The following is a 20,716-nucleotide window of genomic DNA, read 5'->3' as shown; positions in this document are numbered from 1 at the left end:
ACCCACCCACCCACCAACCAACCAACCAACCAAACCAAGGTCTGAAAACCCTCATTCAATGTGTGGCTGACTCCATAGTGTCCTTAAGAGGTCCTTAACAGGACATTTAAAAATAAGGTGGAATATATTATTTTCAGCAGACACTAGCACATGCACTTAATGGATCCATCTTAAAGAATGAAAGGGCTGGGTGAAGCTCAGTGGTAGACGCCTTGTCTAGGAGACTCTAGACTCAGATTCCATTCCTAGCACTGGAAGGAAAAGAAAATAACTCTGTGTGTGTGTGTGTGTGTGTGTGTGTGTGTGTGTGTGTGTGTGTGTACATGCCTATGACATGGAGTGCGGCAGTCAGAGGGAGATCTCAGGTGTCAGCCATCACCCCCTACCTTATCTGAGACAGGACCTCTTGTTTGGCCTGCAAACTCCCAGGAATTCTCCTGTCTCTGCTGCCTATCTTGCACTAGAGCTCTGGGGTTATGCATCACCACTTCTAGCTTTCTGTAGGTTCTGGGGACCCAAACTCAGGTCCTCATGTTTGTGTGGCAAGCACTTTGCCTACCAAGTCACCTCTCAAACCCAGAAGAAAGGATGAAAACTGGGTGACAGGGTTGGTTTTGCCTGAAGAATAAACTCAACAGGCTGTAATTAACACTGCACATGCTCCACAATGACACGCAGAGTTCATTCTCGTTCTTCCCGCGGGGCTGCTGCATCTGTAGACACCTTTACTTTGTGTTCCTGTTAAATAATTTTCTTTTATTTTTTTATTTTTGAGGGGGCTGGAGAGAGATGGCTCAGCATTTAAAGGCTAGGTTCACAACCAAAACATTTTTTGTTTGTTTGTTTTTCAAGATAGGGTTTCTTAGTGGGACATCAAAAAATGTTTTTAAGACAGGGTCTCTACTATGTAGCCCTGGATATCCTAGAACTCACTGCGGACCAGGCTGGTCTTGAACTCACAGAGATCCACCTGCCTCTGGTTCCCCAGTGCTGGGACTAAAGCTGTGCACCATTAGGTTCTTCATTACTCTGTTGTGCTCCTTTTTCTCAGTTGTAACTCTGAGTCAAGGTCTTAGTGTGTAGCCGATGCTGGCCTTGCATACAGGACATTACTGCCTTAACCCTGCCCAGCTGAAAAACTGAGAAGGAAAAATCATACTAAGTTTATAATTTAGGGAGATAACAGCTTTGCAATTATTCAAGTTTTTTTTTTAATGTCCCATAAAATGACAAAGGACATGAAAATACTTCAAAATCCATACTAGGCTTAGTTCTAGCTATTTTAAGGTTTTCTTTTTGTGTATATGCATGTATGGTACTGATTAAATCTTATATTTCATTTTAATCATATGATCTTTACAAAACATGGGTTACATTTCTGCATGCTATTTTCTATAGACGTCTGTTTCTATTATTTCTAACACATTTCCCCTTGGTTTTCTGATTTTCCAAGTAAATATGTTTATATCATCTATAAAAAATCATAGTCTAGGTAACAGAGGCTTTACATACAAACACACACATGCGCACATATATACAAACCCCCCTCCAATAAATCCTCCTCTTAATGTTGCTTGAGTTGTTATTCCTCAAGACTACCATTCTAACAGCGGGTCACAGAATATTTGGCCTTTACTTTTTGATGAAGAAAGATATTAGCAACCACTGCTATCATCTAGGATAACCAGATAACTCATACTCAGAGCCCACAATCCAAAAGGTAAAGTCTACTTCTTGGCACCGTATAACTTAGGCCAGGAGTGGTTAAGACTCTTGTCTCAAATCATAGATTTAATAGCAGAGTCAACCTCCCTTACTCTAGATCCCATCTGGCTGTAGGGTCAGAGCCAACTGCCTCCCTCCCCCATCCCATTGGCTGTGGGGTCAGTCTCTTCTTAACCTTTACCCCATAAAGGTGGTTGAGGTCACAGTGATGAGGACAAGGGAGGCACATGTGCTTACAAGAGAAACTGAGGCCTAGGTTCTGAATGAGGCTTTTGAGGGCTTAGCAGCTATAGGCCCAGGACAAGATGTCCTCATACATTAAAAAGCAAATTTAAAATCACAAAAGAAAGTCAAACTCACTTTGGTCACCAAGTCATTGAGCCACCCTGCCTGGAAAGCATGTTTGGGGTCTTCCTCTGGGATTTCTTGGGGAAGGGCAGAATTCTGAGGAGCTGGGGAAGACAATGATGATTAGTCTGCTTGCATGGTCTGGGACACACTTTACCAGGCATGTCTACACTTTCTCAACGTGAGAAGGCAGAGGACAACTGAAAACGTCATTAATGCTCCAGAGTCGGAGCAAAGGCCAAGGACCGTGCTAACACATCCGTGCAGACTGCAGAAACAAGCCCGCTTCAGCATTGAGCACATGCAGAAAATTCATATTTCTCTACTATTTTTTTGGGGGGGTGGTGCTGGCATTGAACCTTGAACCTTGTACATGAATTCAGCCCTCCACCGCCAGGCTACGTACATCTCCTGCTCTCTACATCTCAGACACAAAGTTGTGAGATGTCTCAAATACGTGAATGATCTTTGAACACTTCTATTTTGGAAGTATATTTTTGTAAAACCCAATTCATAAAACTGATGGTTTATTAGCATAATGGTACAAGCCTCTACAAGTCACAGTGGCCCAAGTACTCGGAAGAGGACACAATGCAGGATGGGCCTCATGTTAAAGCTCATTCTCACTGATCTTTATTTAGGGCAGGGGCTGCTCTCAGAGGTGCTACGTGTCTTCTCTAACCACCCACGGAGTCTGCCCCTCTCTGTTCAGTTCTCACCTTCCTCTTCTAGAATCTGCGTCAAATCCTCCACCAGAGTCACCACTTCCTCAGTGTTCTCTGGGCACTGAGACTTTACCCAAGCCCTGAGCTCCCCGGGCAGGATGGCCAGGAACTGCTCCAGCACCAGCAGCTCCAGGATCTGCTCCTTGGAGTGAACCTCTGGTCTCAGCCACTGACGGCAGAGCTCTCGGAGCTGACTCAGCGCTTTCCGAGGACCCGCCACATCTGGGTATGGAAAATTCCTAAAATTCTGTCGACAGGTCTCAGTGTCACGCAAGAGTCTTGTAGTGAGTGTTTGCTTCTCAACACCGCAGGGCCCATTTTGAACCTTGTCTGGCTTCCACATTAGAAAGACTTGTGAGCGCGAAGAATTGGCCATCCTCTTTCTTGAGGCTAACATTGCTATAGACAGGAGAACCAATCTGGTAGGATCCTTTATTTTTTCAGTATTGAGCCAATTGCTTGAAGACCCATGCTACCGTCATAATAATTTTTTTTCTCCTCAAGGGCTGCTGCAGCCAAGGCCAGAATGGAACCACAGAAAAGCTAGCACCTTATAACAGATTCTGAGTCCAGAACTTGAAATGACGAAGGAGACCCTGAAACACAAGAATTGCCAGAGTTTGGTTACTATTGCTGTGACTAAACACCACAAGCAAAAGCACCTTGGGAGGACAGGGTGTATTTGGCTTACACTTCCACATCACTGTTCATCATCATAGGAAGGAAGTCAGGACAGAAACTCAAACAGGGCAGAAACCTGGAGGCAGGAGCTGATGCAGAGGCCATGGAGGGGTGCTGTTTACTGGCTTGCTCTCCATGGCTTGCTTAGCCTGTTTTCTTATAGAACCCAGGACCAGCAGCCCAGGGACAGCACCACCCACACTGGGCTGGGTCCTCCCCATCAGTCACTAATGAAGAAAATGCCCTACAGCATGGTCTTATGGAGTCTTTTCCTCAGTTGAGGCTCCCTTCTTTCAGATAACTATAGCTGTGTCAAGTGGACATAAAACTAGCCAGCACAACTGATATACGAACACATAACTGTTAAGTCACAACTTTCTTTTCTTGTTCATCCCCAAGATCACACATTAATAATGACATCATGTACTAGGCTTTTTCTTTTGGACCACCAACCAGCTCCCAAATCATGACATGGAGAATTATTAGTTATGAATGCACGGTCTAGCTTAGGCTCCTTTCGGGCTAGCTCTCTTAACAAATTGACCTGTTTCTTGACCTACCTTTTGCCTCAGGGCTTTTTACTTTTCTTTCTTTCTGCATGTGTTACTTTCACTGCTTCTTGTGTCTGGCTGGTGATGCCTGGCTTCTGGCCCTGGGTGTCCCTCTCCTTAGCCTCGTTCTCTTCTTTCTTCTCTTGTTCTTTTTTCCTATTTGTTCTGTCTGCCCCAGAGCTCAGCCTATCCCTCTTCCGCCTAGCTATTGGACATTCGGCTTTTTATTAGATCAATCAGGTACTTAGGCAGGCAAGGTAAAACAAGTGTAACACATCTTTACATGATTAAACACACATCTTTGGGGCTGGAGAGATGGCTCAGAGGTTAAAAGCATTGACTGCTCTACCAAAGGTCCTGAGTTCAATTCCCAGCAACCACATGGTGGCTCACAACCATCTGTAATGGGGTCTGGTGCCCTCTTCTGGCCTGCAGGCATAGACACAGACAGAATATTGCATACATAATAAATAAATAAATAAATAAATAAATATTAAAAAACACACATCTTTACATCATTAAACAAATGCAGTATACCCAAATGACACACTTTTACAATTAAAGTAATATTCCCAAGAATAAATAAATGTAACAATCTTTGCCTAGTTAAAATAATATTCTACAACAATATCACAATATACAACATTTTCAAACTTAAAAAGTTCCACAAGTATTACAAAAATCAAACACTTTAAAATATTTAGTTTCTTTTAAAATCCAAAGTCTCTCTCAACTGTGGGCTCCTAAAAATAAAAAATAAGTTAAATACTTTCTTATTTCAAGAGGAGAGAACCAGAGCACAGTCACAACAAACCGAAGCAAAACCAGCTGAGTGGTGGTGGCACACACCTTTAATCCCAGCACTCGGAGGCTGCAGAGGCAGGTCGATCTGTGAGTTCAAGGCCAGCCTGGTCTACAGAATGAGTTTCAGGGCAGAACAAAACAAACACACACACAAAAGAAAAACTTTCAGTTGTGTAAATAACTCAATGTCCAATGTCTGGGACCCACTCCCACTCTTCTGGGCTCCTCCAAAAGGCCTGGGTCACTTCTGACTCTGCTCTCCGCAGCACACACAGCTCGTCTTCTAGGCTCCCGCTGGCTTCACTCCACTGCTGCTGCTGTGTCTTGGTGATCACCTATGGTACTCAAAAATGCTGGGGTCTCTTGCTGACACTGGGTTGTACTTTCACCAATAGCCTCTGTGCTGGCTACTCTTACATCAACTTGACACACAAGCTAGAGTAATCCAAAAGGAGGAACCTCTACGGAGAAGATGCCTCTGTAAGATTCAGCTGTAAGGCATTTTCTTAACTAGTGATTGATGGGGGAAGGGCCCAGTCCACTGTGGGTCATTCCATCCCTGAGCTGGTGGTCCTGGGTTCTATTAGAAAGTAGGTGGAGCAAGCCAGGGGAGCAAGCCAGACAGCAGCACCCCTCCATGGCCTCTGAATCAGCTCCTGCCTCCAGGTTCCTGTTCCATTTGAGTTCCTGTCCTGACTTCCTTCAACGATGAACAGCGATGTGGAAATGTAAACCAAATAAACCCTTTCCTCCTCAGTTTGCTTTCTGGTCACGGTGTTTCGTCACAGCAAGAGAAACCCTAAGACAGCCTCTCTTGGACTTTCTTCAGGGATGCTGGCCCTGCCACACAGTGCCAAGCCTAAGCTGTTCTTCAGGACTCCTTCATGTACGTCATCAAAACCAGTACCATCTGAATGACTCTTCCTCTGCCAATTTCAGCTGTCCACAGAACCTTGGTTGCCTCTGGCACAGCTTCTGTGTGCGTGACCCCGAGGAGATACTTCCCAGAAGACTTCACCTCAGTGACGCCGGTCTCTTCCGAATCACAGAAGACTATTCAGTTGCAGCTGACCAGACACCAAAGATCCTCCACACAAAATGCCAAGTTTGCTTCCCTCTGAAGCTTCACAAGCAGGCCTCCATCATCTGCCATATTCTCCACACTTTTACCTTCAGCTCCTACAGAACAACCGACTGAGCTCTCGAAACTCAATGACTTTTCTAACCCAAAGTTCCAACGTCCTTCCACAATCCTCGCTAAAACAACATGGACAGGTCTGTGATAGGAACACCCACTTCTAGCTCCTGTTTCTTAGTTAGGGTTACTATTGCTGGGATGAAACACCATGGGCGAAAGCAACTCGCGAGGAAGGGGTTTATTTGGCTTATACTTCCACATCACACTTTTCGTCAAAGGAAGTCAGGACAGGAATTCAAACAGGGCAGGGACCTGGAGGCAAGAAATGATGCAGAGGCCATGGAGGGTGCTTCTTACTGGGTTGATCTCTGCGGCTTGCTTAGTCTGCTTTCTTATAGAACCCAGGACGACTTGCCCACATATGGCTCCAAACACAATGGGCTGGGCCCTGCTCTATCTATCAATCAAAAGAAAATGCTCCACAGGTGTGCTTAGGGTTCAGTCTTAAGGAGTCTTTTCCTCAATTGAGGGGCCCTCCTTTCAGATGACTATAGCTTGTGTCAAGCTGACCTAAAACTATCCAGCATAATGGACCATACGCCTGGCGGCGGTGGCACACACCTTTAATCCCAGCACTAGGGAGGCAGACACAGGCGGATCTTTGTGAGTTTGAGGCCAGCCTGGTCTACAAGAGCTAGTTCCAGGACAGGCTCCAAAGCTACAGAGAAACCCTGTCTCGAAAAATAAAAAGAATGGACCATAAGCTAAAGAATTCCTGGTGTACGATGCTACTCACCATACGCACAGAGGCAGACTCTGCAGAGTGCACAGACAGACACATCGGATTCACCCTTGTCTTCCTTCCCTCTGTCCTTGGACTTAGGTTATATTCATCCCAGAGGTGCAAGTGGTGGCAGAGGCAATAATTCAAAGAATTATTAGCAGAATGGTTAATTTCTAACTTATTAAAAACTAATCATCCTACAGAAAGAAACGTTTCACTGTCTTAGTCACTGATGTTCCCGATGTTCTCAGCAACAGAGCAAATCTGCGATTACTGGGACAAACTGGAGGTTTCCAAACACCCTCGTGGGGGTGGGGCCAAGGCGATCTATTTATCTGCCTTGCATAGTCTACTCTCTGAGCCGGGAAAACCGGCCTGTTGGACCGTGATTGGAGGCCGTTTCAGGAGCCTCCTCAAGTATAAACCGAGAGCACGGTCCCCAAAGCCAACCCTGCAAGTATCCAGACGCGGAGAAGAACCCACAGGCACTCGTCCAGGGCTCCAACTCCCAGCCCATCCGCAGCCATGCCCCGAGGAGATGCTCAGGCCTCGCCTCCAGCCGCCTCCCCTTCCCGGCCTCGCCCCGGCCCGGCCTCCCCGTGGACACTCTCGGGAACATCAGTACCTGTCACTCGGCCCCGTCCACGCAGCACGGGCAACAATGGCGGCGGCGTGGCCGGCGCCTGCGTGGCAGGCTCGACCCGGAGTTGCACGGGGGGGGCTCAGCTTCACCGTTATCCTCTCCGGGAGGAGCCGGGAGCCGCCAGGACGCGCCAGTCCCAGCTCGGTCCCCAGAGGCCCGGGCCGGAACCCCCAGAGCCTGGGCTTCGCAGCGACCTCGCCTCGGCACCACTGCGCATGTGCTACTGGAACGCTGCGCGTCCATAGAGCCAATGGGAAGCTGAACCCGGGCCTCCCCATCCCGAGCCCCTGGCCCTGGACCTGTCTCCATGGTAACCTCCTCCACCCATCACCATGACTTGCTTGTAAGCTGCAAGGTTTTGAAGGGAACTTTAAAATTTCCCTGGGCAGTGACAGGCATGCCACATGACTTGGACATCGGGGCTTTAACAGCATCTGGGAAAGCGCTTGAAGAGTAAAGCCGGCTTCTTACTACTCAGGGCTGTAGAGGCGTTGAGGAGGAAAATGCACACTGCTCTTTCAGGGTGTACTGTGCATAAATACTTAATGACTGATTGTCTACTCAAGAATTTGACACTGGGAACTGAAGTTCAATGTTTTTTACTCTTTTGCTCTTTGGGCTGTTTTGGGGGAGCCCACTACCCAGCTCCCAAATTAATCACCCGATCACCCTGAGGCTTATTATTTCTTATAAATGCCTGGTCTTAGCTTGGCTTTTTTTAAAAAAAATTATCCCATCTATCTACTGCCCTTGGGCTTTTACCTTTCTCTATTTATGCATATCCTTTCTTCTTATTCCATGTCTGGTTGGGTGGCTGACCCCTTCTTTTCTCGCTCCTTTTTCCTCTCTTGCTTATCCTACCTGGCTCCCAGATTTTCCCTGCTATTTGTTCTTTCTGCCTGGCAGCCCCGCCTTGCCTTTCTCCTGCCTAGCTATCAGCTGCTCAGCTCTTTATTAGACCAGTCAGATGTTTTAGACAGGCAAAGTAACACAGCTTCACAGAATTAAACAAGTGCAACATAAAAGAATGCAACACATCTTTTCATCATTAAAGAATGTTCTACAGCACAAAAAATGTAAACATCTTAAAATAATATTTACAACAGGGACCCTCGGGTTCCACTAATAGACAATTTCTCTATCTTCAGTGTTTCAGCTCCTTCTTCTGTGCATCCTTTGGTTTGGTCTTTTGATTGCGTCCCAGACTTCCTGGACAGTGTGATACTCATTAAAAAATTCTTATTGAGTTTGAATACACGCAATTTTATCCTCCATCCTTGATGTTCTTTATTCTGCTTGGCCAAATCTATTGGTGGTATTTCCACTGCTTTCCTGTTCCATTCACTGAGTTTCTTTTTCTTGTATTTCCAGAATTTCTGTGTGGACTCCCCCAATGCTAAAATATCAATTTCTTTCCCTACTCATGCTCACAAAAGCAAAACCAGTTAAACTCATGGGATCATCAAAACCAAATGCAAAAGTAGGGGAGAGTTGAGTCTCTGTGTGAGGCCAGCCAAGTGTACGCAGTCAGTTCAAGGTTAGCACGGGCTACATGACATGGAAAAGACAAGAATGGAGAGATGGCTTAGGAATTAAGAGTGCTTATTATTCTCACAGAAGACCTGGTTTCAGCTTCTAGCACCCACAAGATGACTCAAAGTTGTCTGTAACTCCAGGGAATCTGCTGCCTCTTCTGACCTCCACAGGCTCCTGCATACATGGGACACACATACATAATGCACAGGCACACACATATGTAACTAAAAATGTTAATAATGGACTATTATACAAGTAAAGGCACAGAGAAAGTTTTAGAAAGACACATAGCTGAATGCGGAACTCTTTAAGGTTAAGGAACAAGAACAAAGCAGCCCAATTATTACTGGCTGCCGTACTCTCCTTGCGAAATTTGGTTAATGACCAAACGTGATGATTAATTCCTTATACCTGTTTCTGCCCTCAATCTCCTGATGTATATGTATACACACATATACTATACTATTAGTGAATGGATATGCACCCTAAAGACTTAAAATAGAGCGGAATAATTATTTTTCATATATAAAAGTTTAGGTTTGTGATTCCTTATAAGATTACCTTTCAAGATAAGTAATAAAGTAATTGGCCCTTTCTTTGTAATTGCAAAAAGCAATCTGCCAGGAAATGACCCGATGAGAACACCTTGTTTGCCCCCATGGTTAATCTGTAACAAGTTGCTTGGGTATGAATGTATGTGGGCTCTTGGGATAATCTGTTTTTCACCTGTAATACATAAAATGTTTAGTCATGAAGGGAGATGAAAAACATGTTTTAACCTATAATCATTCACTTGAAAAATGGAATGCAACCATTTTGATTCTTGTACTGTCTGGAAGATTCTGTTGGGGTATAAAATGTGTAAAACAGCATGAGAGGAGAGAGACTATAGAGAGAGAATAAGGAAGGAAACGATTAAGAGAGCTTGTGAGTGCCCTTTTCTCTAACCCCCTCAGATAGAAAAGTTTAACCTCGCCGACTCCGTGGATTCCTGTGAAAGCCCTGTGCTGCTGGAGGCTGGCCCCCCAGGTAACCCTGTGCTGCTGGAGGCTGGCCCCCCAGGTAACCCTGTGCTGCTGGAGGCTGCCCCCCAAAAGCAGTAGGGGTTATTCAGCCTCTAATGACCCTTTCAGAGGGGTCACCTAAGACCATCAGAAAGCATAGATATTTACAATATGATTCATAATGGTAGCAAAATAACAGTTATGAAGTAGCAACAAAAATAATTTTATGGCTGAGGGTCGCCACAACATGAGGAACTGTATTAAAGGGTCACAGCGTTAGGAAGATTGAAAACCAGTGTTTCAAAATAATCCAGTTTGTTGTAATATGATTGGCGGGCTGGGCTGCATCCCGCCACCCGGCTAGCTTTACCGGAAATAATTACATGGAAACTGTATTCTTTTAAACACTGCTTGGCCCATTAGTTCCAGCCTCTTCTAGGCTAACTCTCGCACCTGGACTAACCCATTTCTAATAATCTGTGTAGCCCACGAGGTGGCTTACGAGGGAAGATCTTAACCTGCGTCTGTCTGGAGTGGCGACTCCTTGACTCAGCATCTTTCTCCCAGCATTCTGTTCTGTTTACTCTGCCTACCTAATTTTATGTCCTATTAAAGGGCCAAGGCAGTCTCTTTATTTAACCAATGAAATTAATACAAGCCAGAAGACTCTCCCCTATCACCAGTTTGCCAATTGCTGGGCCTAATTGCTGTGCTAGTCAGAAATTTCTTGCATAAACCTATATTCCAAAATGTTTCCCCTATATTTTCCTCTATCAGTTTCAACATTTATGATTTCAAGGTAGGGTCTTTGATCCAGTTTGAATTGATGAAAGATAATTTCATTCTTCTGAAGATGAATATCTAGTTTAACCAGCATCATTTATTGAATAGGGCGTCTGTGCCTGTGTCCTCTATTATATTTCTGTTTTTGTCATTATGGCTCTGTAAAATATTTTGAAACTAGGTCATGTGAAAACTATGTCTTTCTGCTTAAAATTGATTAGGGTATCCATGGTATTTGTGTTTCCATATGAACTTTATGATCCTCCCCGTTCCTGTGGAGAATGCCATTGGTATGTCAGTAAGGATTGTGTTTCATTTGTAGATTAGTTTTGGTAATATGGCCATTTCCACAATATTAATTTCACTGATCTATGAGGATGGGAGGTCTTCTTGAGGAAATTCTATGGCAATTTTCATAGTTATTGTACCAGTTTCTACTCCCACTGCCTTAGTTAGGGTTACTATTGCTGTGATGAAACACCATGACCAAAAGTCAAGCTGGAGAAGAAAGGGTTTATTCCGCTTACACTTCCACATCATTGCTCTTCATCAAAGGAAGTTAGTACAGGAACTCAAACAGGGCAGGAACCTGGAGGCAGGAGCTGATGCAGAGGCTATGGAGGGGAGCTGCTTACTGGCTTGCTCCTCATGGCTTGCTCAGCCTGCCTTCTATTAGAATATAGGACCATCAGCCCAGGGATAGAACAACTCACAGTGGACTGGGTCCTCCCCTTCAATCACTAAGAAAATGCCTTACAGCTGGATCTTCTGGAAGCATCTTCTCAATTAAGATCCTCTCCTTTCAGATGGCTCTAGTTTGCGTGTCAAGTTGACAACAGCAGCAGAACTAACACTGATTGTGTGTGTGTATAACAATAGCAATTAAAAAACAGGAGGCCAAGCATTTGAAAGGGAGTGGGGGGGTCATGAAAGGGGTTAGAGGAAAGGTAAGAGGGGGAATTATTTAATTATATTTTAATTAAAAAAATCAGGTGGCTGTAGATGTGTGTGGCTCCTCTATTCTAGCCCGCAGACCTACCTATCTGTTTCTGGTCAGTACAATGCTGTTTCTCCTACGACTGTAGTATGGCTTGAAATCAGATAGCATGCTACTGCTTGCATTATTGCTTTTGCTCATGGTGGTTTTGGCTGTCTAGATTATTTTATGTTTTCATTTGATGCTTTTCTTGGATACAGGATCTCACCATGGGGATCTAGATATCCAGGAACTTGCTGTGTAGACCAGCCTGGCCTTGGACTAAAAAGGATTCCCTTGCTTCTGACTCCTGAGTGCTGGGATTAAAGGTATACATCTCCACGCCTGATACTCCATATGGACTTTAAGATTGCTTTCTCTCATTCTGTGAAGACTGGCCCCAGGATTTTGATGGGTGTTGCTTTAAATCTGTAGATTGATTTTGGTAGGATGTCATTTTTAGAGTATTAATTCTTCCAACCCATGAATATGGGAGGTCTTTCTTGTGTTTTCCTCAATTCCTTCCTTTGCCATTTTAAAGTTTGCTTTGTATAAAAATTTCACTTCCTTGGTTAGGTTTATTCCAAGGTGTTTTATTGTTTTTGAGGCTATTGTGAATAGTATCGTTTCTCTGATTTCTGCTTCTGTATGCTTAGCATTGGTGTATATTAAGGTTTCTGATTTTGTATGTTAAATTTATGTCCTGTCAGTGTACTAAAAATGTTTATTGACTCTTGACAGTTTCCCGGTGGAGTATTTAGCATTTTACATATAGAATCATATCATCTGTGTCTTAGTTAGGGTTTCTATTGCTGTGCAGAGACACTGTGACCATGGCAACTCTTATAAAGGAAAGCATTTAGTTAGGGCTTGCTTATAGCTCAGAGGTTTAGTCCATTATCATTATGGCGGGACACAGTAGCACACAGGCAGACATGGTGCTGGAGAGGGAGCTGAGAGAGGAGGGGCTACATCTTGATCCTGCAGACAACACAAAGTACTCTGAGACTCTAGGTGTGGCATGAGCATATATGAGACCTCAAAGTCCACCCTCATAATGACGCACTGTCTCCAACAAAGCCACACCCCTAATAGTGTCACTCCATATGAGCTTCTGGGGGCCAATTACATTCAAACCACCAGAGTCTGTAAGTGTCCTTGAACCTTGCCCTTTCCTACGTGTATTCTCTTTATGTTTTCCTCATGCCTTGTTGCTCTCAGACTTTAAGGACTATTTTTGAACAGGGGTGGAAAGTTTGGACACCCTTGTCTTGTTCTTGGTTCTGGTGGAAATACTTCCGGCTTTTCTGCCTATAGAATTGTCGTAAATAGCCTTTATTATGTCTATATGTGCTCCTTCTATTCCCAGCGTCTTTTTTTCTTTAAGATGAAGGGATGTTAGAGTTTGTCAAAGGCCTTTCCTGCATCTGTTGAAATGCTTGTGTGACTTTCATCCTGGAGTCTATGTTATTTATTATAGATACTAATTAGGTTGTCCCTGCAACCCTGAAATGAAGCCAAATTGATTGTGGTGAAAGCTCTTTTTGATGTGTTCTTGAATTCAATTGTATTTTATTGGGTATGTTTTTAATCTCTGCTTATCAGGGGAGATTGTTGTGTAATCTTTTTTTTTACTGTGCTTTTATCTGCCTTTGGTATCAGGATAATACTGGCTTCATAAAAAGAGTTTGGAAGTAGTCCTTCCTTTTCTATGTTAGTTCTTTCTTAGAGTATGGTCAGATTTTGCAGTCTATCTGGGCTGAGCCTTTCTTTACATTTCTTTATTTTGTGTGTGTATGATTATACACACACATACATCACACACGCGTGTGTGTGGTATACGTGTGTGTGCATATGCGTGTGTGTGTGTGTGTGTGTGTGTGTGTGCATGTGAAGATCAGAGGAGCTTTTGGGAGTTATTCTCTCTTTCCAGACCTGAACCTGGAGGATCTGACTTTTTCTTTACTGGTTTGGGTCTTGCTTTGACGTGATCGTTCCTTGCTCTGCCTCCATCCTTTCCTCTTGGGATGAAATGCTTATTTTACACCACTATATATCATAACTATGTAGCTTACTTTTGACTATAAGGTACTCACAGTTCAGGGACTGCCTTAGCTCTCAGGTGAAACGGGGACTTTTGAAGAGTGTTGAACTTAAAGATCATGGGGACTTTTGATGACTACATTTTGCATTGTGAGATGGATGTGAGCCTATGGGGACAAGGGTGGAAGGTGATTATTTAAATACCATATTGTTTGGGTGTCAACTTGACAAGGGATGGCCATGGGATGTCAACTTACTGTTAGCTGGACAGGATCTAGACTCACCTACAAGACAAACTCTGACCCCTGCTTGTGAGAGATTATCTAGATTTAGATTATCTAGATTTAGATTATCTAGACGATTATCTAGATTTAGATTATCTAGATGATTATCTAGATTTAGATTATAGGGATAACCAACCACTCTGATTGGATTTAAGACCCACTCCATGAGAAAGAACCCATACCTGATGCTATTAGAGTGTCCAGGAGCCTGAGACTAGATAAGCCCTGGGCCTAGGGGAAAAGCAAATACTGTTAAATTCTGTTAAAGGGACATAGCAATAAAATGACTCCTACAGACGTACCGCCGTACCTGTAGATCAGTGACTTCCTCAGTTCACATTAGAGAAGCTTTTCCTTGCTGTAGATGGGAATTAACACAGGGACTCACAATTGGATACCGTGCAAAGACGGACTTTGGAGCGCCCTCGGTCCTAAACGGGATGTTTTCATCAAATCCCGCCCTACAAGACTCAGGCAGCTACAGACAGATTGTGAGAGCCGGAGGCAATGGATGATTCCAAGGAAACAGACTTCCAGACTCAGCAGAAGTCATGTTCACATGAGCTCACAGAGACTGGCAGCATGCACACGGCCTGCACAGGTTCAGGTTAAACCGGGTCCTAGCACTGAGAGGGGGAGCTTGATAGGACTCACACTCTGAACCAGGATGGTACCTACAACTGACACCCACTGACCAAGGGAAAACCAGTGTTCTCCAGTGGAGCGTCACTGGGCAAGTCAACCATACTGCAGGGCAGGTGCTATGTCAAGGAGTAATTAATGGGTTAACACAAAATGAACAAATCAGTTCAGTGGATTTTTTGTTTCATTTTTCTTTTTGGTTCTCGCTCTCTCTCTTATCTTATTGATCTTTTGCTTGTTAATTTTGACTTTTATTTTTGTGGGTTTTTTTCTGGAAAAACAGAACAATGGGCTATAGCCTCCTGCTAGCAGGCAGTCTGGCTCAGGGAGATACCTTGCACCTGAGAGATTGGCTTATGCCCTGCCCAGAATGAAACGAGACAGGCAAAATGGATCGTATAAGGTGTAACCATACACAGCTGTGATGGTAACCAGGCCCCGCTAATCCTGTGACCCAGGTCTTGACTCTGGTTCTCATAAATTCAATCTGACAGACTACTTTGGAACAGTGGCTTCTTCTAGAAAGCATCTCTAAGACATTGAATCTTACAGACTTGGAAAAGATGTACCAGCAGACAGGTGAAGATACCCTGGTGTGCAAGTTGGTTCCGTGTGTTGTTAAAACCGTGGGCAAGTCTAGTGTTCATGTCATTTTCCCATTAGCCACCAGGGGGCAGTGCTAGACTGCAAGTTGGGCTCTCTTCAGCTTCCGTCTTAAACCTTAGAGAATTAATTTCACTTGGAAATACTCAGTAGTTTTCCCACCTTTAGTATAAGTATAGTATTTAGTATAAGTATAGTATTTCCCACCTTTAGTATAGTATAAGCTCGAAATCCCTCCAATCAAAGGGTCATAATGTCAACCACTCAGTGGGCACCCGCTGAGGCGGCTGCCCTGGCTCAGAGACATAAGCCAGTCACCTGAAACGTGTTCCTGCGCGGGTGTATCTCGTCCTCAGTGTGGTGGGATCGGAGGGGCAGAACAGAACGCGCCTTGCAGAATGCATGATTGGAGCAGGGACAGAACCTTAGGAGAAGGGGCCTTGTGGGGGTCTGGCAGTCACTGGAGATGGGAATTGTCCTACAAGCCCTGGGTAGTTAGTTCTCATGACTGCCCTGGCAATGCTGAAGCATGCATGGGCAGCCCGTATATGGCGGTTCTGTTGAACTGTCCATATTGGGTTTCATGGTCTAAGTTGATGAGGATGACTGACAGTTTTCTTCCTAGTTCTCATGACTGCCTTGTTATGAAAGGAGTGAGCCTGTCTCTCTCGATCTCTCTGAGTTTAGTGTTCAGGAAGTGACCATTCCTCTCCCACACGATTCTGGGACCTCTGTCAGAGTTCGTACTATACTGTTTGCACCTTCAGCCTCCGTGGCTGTGAGTTAATACGTTGTTTTTTTTTTCTGTATGAAATTAACCCCTTATTGTAGTGATGAAGCTGACTAGAGTGCGTGTGTGTAAATACACACTTTTGTCTCGACTTTTATAAAACGTACGATTATTTTGATATTTGTATAACCGGGAAACAAATCCTTGCTAATTTTAAATGAGTTCAAGTTTAAAACCGACTACTGAAAACCTGTACACACACACATACACACCAGCAAAATCTGCTTTTACAATAAAGAGGAAATTGCAAAGATAGAATATTACCTGACAACTAGGCCTTCTAGAATCTCATTTATTCATACGAGAAGGGGAAATTTTTATCAATTCACAATCTTGAACATTAGATATTAAAAGCGTTTCCACAGAATTAATCCTAAGGGTAGAACGCTGAAGAGAAATTCATTGACTATAAAAAGTTTGAAAGGTTGAAGAGTCTAATGAATTTAGAGTTTATATTTAGCACTGAATTAAACATGAATTATAGGAGTTGTGAAGGAATGCAAAGCTGTTTCCTGTCTTAGGGGGACCAAGACTTAGAATCCACTTAAAACCTGCTACTTTAGTTATGCTAAAAAACACCAGCGTCACGAAAGTGCCAGAAAACCTCCCTAAGCCAGCTGAGTGGAAAAAAAAATTCTTTTATCATCATTTTAATTCCGGTCATTCCTGTTTTAGTCTCCGCTGTACTCCACAGCTTGGAAAGTGAAGGACTTGAAGTGGAGAGCAAAAGACTTCAGCGAAAAGTTTTTGGTCCCCAACCTCAGCTTAAATGTATTAAGCCCCGACACCCAGAATAAACCTAACCAGCCAATCTAACACAACTCAGAGTTTAATTTAAAATTTAACTTTCATTCTGTTGTTTCTGTTCATATATTTATTAAATGACTTATACAAGCGCTCTGCCAACTGAGCTACGTTTCTAGCCCCTGTTTGTGTCACCTTCTGTGAACTGATTTGGAATTTTCGCTTCATTGCCATAGTAGTGGTGGAGGTGGATTTGCATTTAAGGAGTCAAGTTCTCTGTCAGGGTAGAGAAACTTTGGGTAAGTCTTTTCTATATATTTGAAAATATCACCACTGTGGCCTCTCTAGTTCACCGAAACAACAAACTATCACGGGAAAAGAGGTACATATGACCCCGACGTGATTTGAACACGCAACCTTCTGATCTGGAGTCAGACGCGCTACCATTGCGCCACGAGGTCCCGGACGCAAGAAGATTTTTGATCCTCTAACACTCCAACATTCTGGCAGCTTCCAGGTGCAACTCCTCCTCCTCCTCCGGGACCTGCGCGGAGGGTTGCGGAGGCAGCCGCGAGGCAGGTCCTGTCCCCAGGGCGGGGGAGCAAGGAAAACCGCCCCAGATGACTCTGAAACAGCACTGGAACAGAACGCTCCGAGTTGTGCCATTTTTTTTTCTCTTCCTTCTCTAGCTATAAAACTTAAAAGTGCTGAAAACTGGATATCATGGAAAAGAGTAGCATCATAAAAAATAGTAACCACACCCACCGCTATAAGCGTTCCGCTCCTGACAGCCAGGTGAAGGGGCGGAGCCAGCTCTGCAGTCTCAGCCCTGCCCGCTCTTAGGGCGTGGTTTTACCGCTACGGGCGCACTCTCTTTGTCTGAGACGTAGCTCACTTTTAGTCTTCGGGAGGTTTACTATCCATCTGCTTTCCCTCACATTCTCCCCTCCTCATCCTCTAAGGGAATGGCGTGCCCATCTCAGCATCCCGAGGCGGAGGAGGTGCACGCCGTTAGCAGGCTTTACCACTTCGATTGCGTGGTTGCAAGGGGTCCGGCTGAGTTTCTGCATTGTAAAGCCACTCTCCTCCCTTTTACAATAATAAAGAGCTAGGGGTGGGCATACTATCGACCTCGCACTTTTCTTCGCACTCTTGCCGCCACGGATTGAGTATACATTTTGTGTGCAACAACTATTACTGTGGTATTTGACTAATGGCGAGTTTCTTTTGCAGTTCTTTTTCTATTTCTCCTTTGAGAGAAAGCTGGCTTTGCATGTATTTGCACTGGCTAGATTTATGTCAACTTAATACAATCTTTAGCCATCTGAGAGAATGCCTCCGTAAGATCGGCTGCACACCAGCCTGTAGAGCATTTTCCATTGTGGGTGGTGCCGCCCCTGGGTGGTGGTCCTGGGTTCTATAAGAAAACCTGTTTATAGCAGTGCGGGTAAGCAGCACCCTCCATGGCCATGGTGCCTGCCCTGTTTGAGCTCCTATCTTGGCTTCCCTCAGTGATGGACTAGCATGTGGAAGTGTAAGCCAAATAAACCCTTTCCTTCCCAACTACTCGCTTTTTGGCCATGGTGTTTTGCAGCAACAGAAACCCTAATTAAGGCAGCAATTCAATTACTTATTTGCCCATACAGACCCATGGATATTGTTAATTCATAGAGTTTTATTCTTCATTCCGTTGCTGAAAATGTTTAACTCCAGCCATTATATGTCCCTTTGGGTGGGCTCTTGTCCTTCCGGTATACCACCACCTTCTGACTAGAAAACAGTTCAATGTATTTTATGTTTTGGGTATCCTTTTCTTTTCTAAATTTACACTATAAATTTTCTTCACAATAAGTGATTTGCAGTTTCTTTGAGCATCTAACCCAAGCTTGTTCTAACACAGTCTCTGTTTAACTGCAGTGTCTTCTCATCAGCTTCTAAGAATGTATTCCCTTTGCTAGCACAGAGTGGTACAAACTCTTCCTTATCCTGGATGCTCCTCTTCTTAGGGGGCAGCATCTTCTGCATCTCTGCTGCCACCTCAATAGAATCTCATTGTTTGACTGGCATACTCGCAGGCACAGCACAAGAGACAGATGCTAGCAATCAATATTCTTTCTGTGTGTATGCCTGCAGGCCAGGAGAGGGCACCAGACCCCTTCAGAGGTCCTTACTGACACAATGCTTTTACTCTTGGGCAGTTTTGTTTTTTTTTCCTTGAACCATCCTGACTTGGGACAGGGGCTTTAGAGCACACCAAAACAAACACACTTGGGTCAGAAGTAAGAGAGTCGAATCCCATCTCCAGAGCTTGCCCCTCAGGGAACATAAACAGCACATGGTGCTGGAACCAGGGACTGACAACAGACAGAAGGTCCTTCTCCCCCTTCAAGTGCTCTAAGACACAGAACATTTGATTTTAAAGGGTCATCTTCTGATTTCTTTAAACTTTATAAGGTCATGTCTTGCATTTTCCATGTAATCAGTTTTAACAACGTAGGCTAACATATAGCTCTAATCTTAAATTATATAGTTTTTCATGCCATTGACCTAGTGTAGAGGGCATGAGGTCCTGGTGCACACAGATAAACACTAGGGAAGCCAAAAGTGTTAAAATGTAGGCTTGTCTCTTCAGTAGAAGAGATGTATACCTGCTTCCACCCAGAGAGCTGCAAATGGATGCAGCTCATCACCGGTAATCTATGCTATCTGTAGGGCCAGGCCTTACCCGAACCCCCAGATCACTATGTTTATCCCAGACTCATTCCCCACAGACTTTTATCCAAGTATTGTTTCTCAGTCAATAAAATCCATTTTTATGGAAGTGGTCACATGTACTCTGCAAAAGAGTTTTGGTATAGTCATGCCTTAAGCATTATTGTGATAACTATCGCCAGAAAACTTTTCTCCAAAGTTGTATTGTGTTTAAATATATCAAAAGTTAACTGCCGGGTGGTGGTGGCGCACGCCTTTAATCCCAGCACTCGGGAGGCAGAGGCAGGCGGATCTCTGGGAGTTCGAGGCCAGCCCTGTCTCGAAAAACCAAAAAAAAAAAAAAAAAAAAAAAGTTAACTGCCCAGGGTCAGACTCAGAAGTTCAGCCAACACTGGCTAACTAAGTCGTGTTGAACCAGACTGCCTTCTTGTCTCATGTGGGTCTGCTGCTGTGGCATTTGCAGGGACCTCCACAACAGAGAGACAATTGCATGTGTGGATGTTATAATCATTTGCTGAAAACAACAAACAGGCCAAAAGTGATCTTATACAGCAAACATCCATCTGCCATGCGTGCTGGAAGCAAAATGTAGCTACTGTTTGGTAAATGGTGCGTTGGCAATCCTGTTTGCTATCTGAATCAGTTGGAGTCAGTACCTGACCTCTTGTAAAACTCTGCAAAGCGTCCCTCACTCCTTCCCCTGTGATGTTTTTCCATGCTGTTAAATACAGAACAATATCCCTTGTTACTGACACAGAGTCAGACAGTAAGTAATCAGGCAGGTGTCAATAGACACACAACAGACTACAGACTAGCAAGGAATCATGTGATAGTCAGACAGCAAACACAGAGAGAACTGGAGAATTCAAACAGGGGCCCAGTCTTTGTCAAACTAATCTAGAGGGAAAGTACTTGGTTTTTTGTCCCATGTGATTCCATAATGTGTTTAACCCAGGCATCCAGTTACTGTAACAAAGAGCTTGAGGCAGTCAGCTTACAAGGAGAGAGGCTTATTTTGGCTCAAAGACTAGATGGTTCCAGTACATGATCAACTGGCCTTCTTGCACTGGTATGTGATGAGAAAGAAGTGAATTATGGCAGGCGTGACCCAAGTCCACATTACAGTTAAGGGAGTAAGAAAAAAAAATAGGGCCTCTGATACCATAATCCCTTTCAGGGACAGGCCCCCAATGAGGCACC

General features: G+C 44.2%; 1 protein-coding gene and 1 non-coding gene across 4 annotated transcripts in view; both read right to left on the bottom strand.

Annotated features, from left to right (window-relative positions):
• Znf287 (zinc finger protein 287) overlaps positions 1 to 7,619 on the bottom strand; it is a 19,136-nt gene extending 11,517 nt beyond the window's left edge. Inside the window, exons 1-4 of one of the 3 annotated variants that reach the window (XM_005349882.3) lie at positions 7,382 to 7,619; positions 6,769 to 6,850; positions 2,793 to 3,394; positions 2,086 to 2,177 (exon numbers count right to left, since the gene is read on the bottom strand). In XM_005349882.3, coding sequence (XP_005349939.1) covers positions 2,086 to 2,177; positions 2,793 to 3,195 — 495 coding nt within the window. In that variant the 5' untranslated portion in view covers positions 3,196 to 3,394; positions 6,769 to 6,850; positions 7,382 to 7,619. Of the gene's footprint in view, positions 1 to 2,085; positions 2,178 to 2,792; positions 3,395 to 6,768; positions 6,851 to 7,381 lie in introns of those variants that run through there. The other 2 variants (XM_026780436.1, XM_013347405.2) reach the window with 2 other exon arrangements.
• A 9,574-nt stretch (positions 7,620 to 17,193) lies between these two features.
• Positions 17,194 to 17,265, bottom strand: Trnaw-cca. The gene has a single exon. It is a non-coding gene; the product is annotated as a tRNA-Trp (tRNA).
• Positions 17,266 to 20,716: the final 3,451 nt, after the last annotated feature.

The sequence above is a fragment of the Microtus ochrogaster genome, chromosome 7, assembly GCF_000317375.1.
Source record: "Microtus ochrogaster isolate Prairie Vole_2 chromosome 7, MicOch1.0, whole genome shotgun sequence".
NCBI classification, from domain to species: Eukaryota; Metazoa; Chordata; class Mammalia; order Rodentia; family Cricetidae; genus Microtus; species Microtus ochrogaster.
This window is presented reverse-complemented; position numbering and strand designations above follow the sequence as displayed.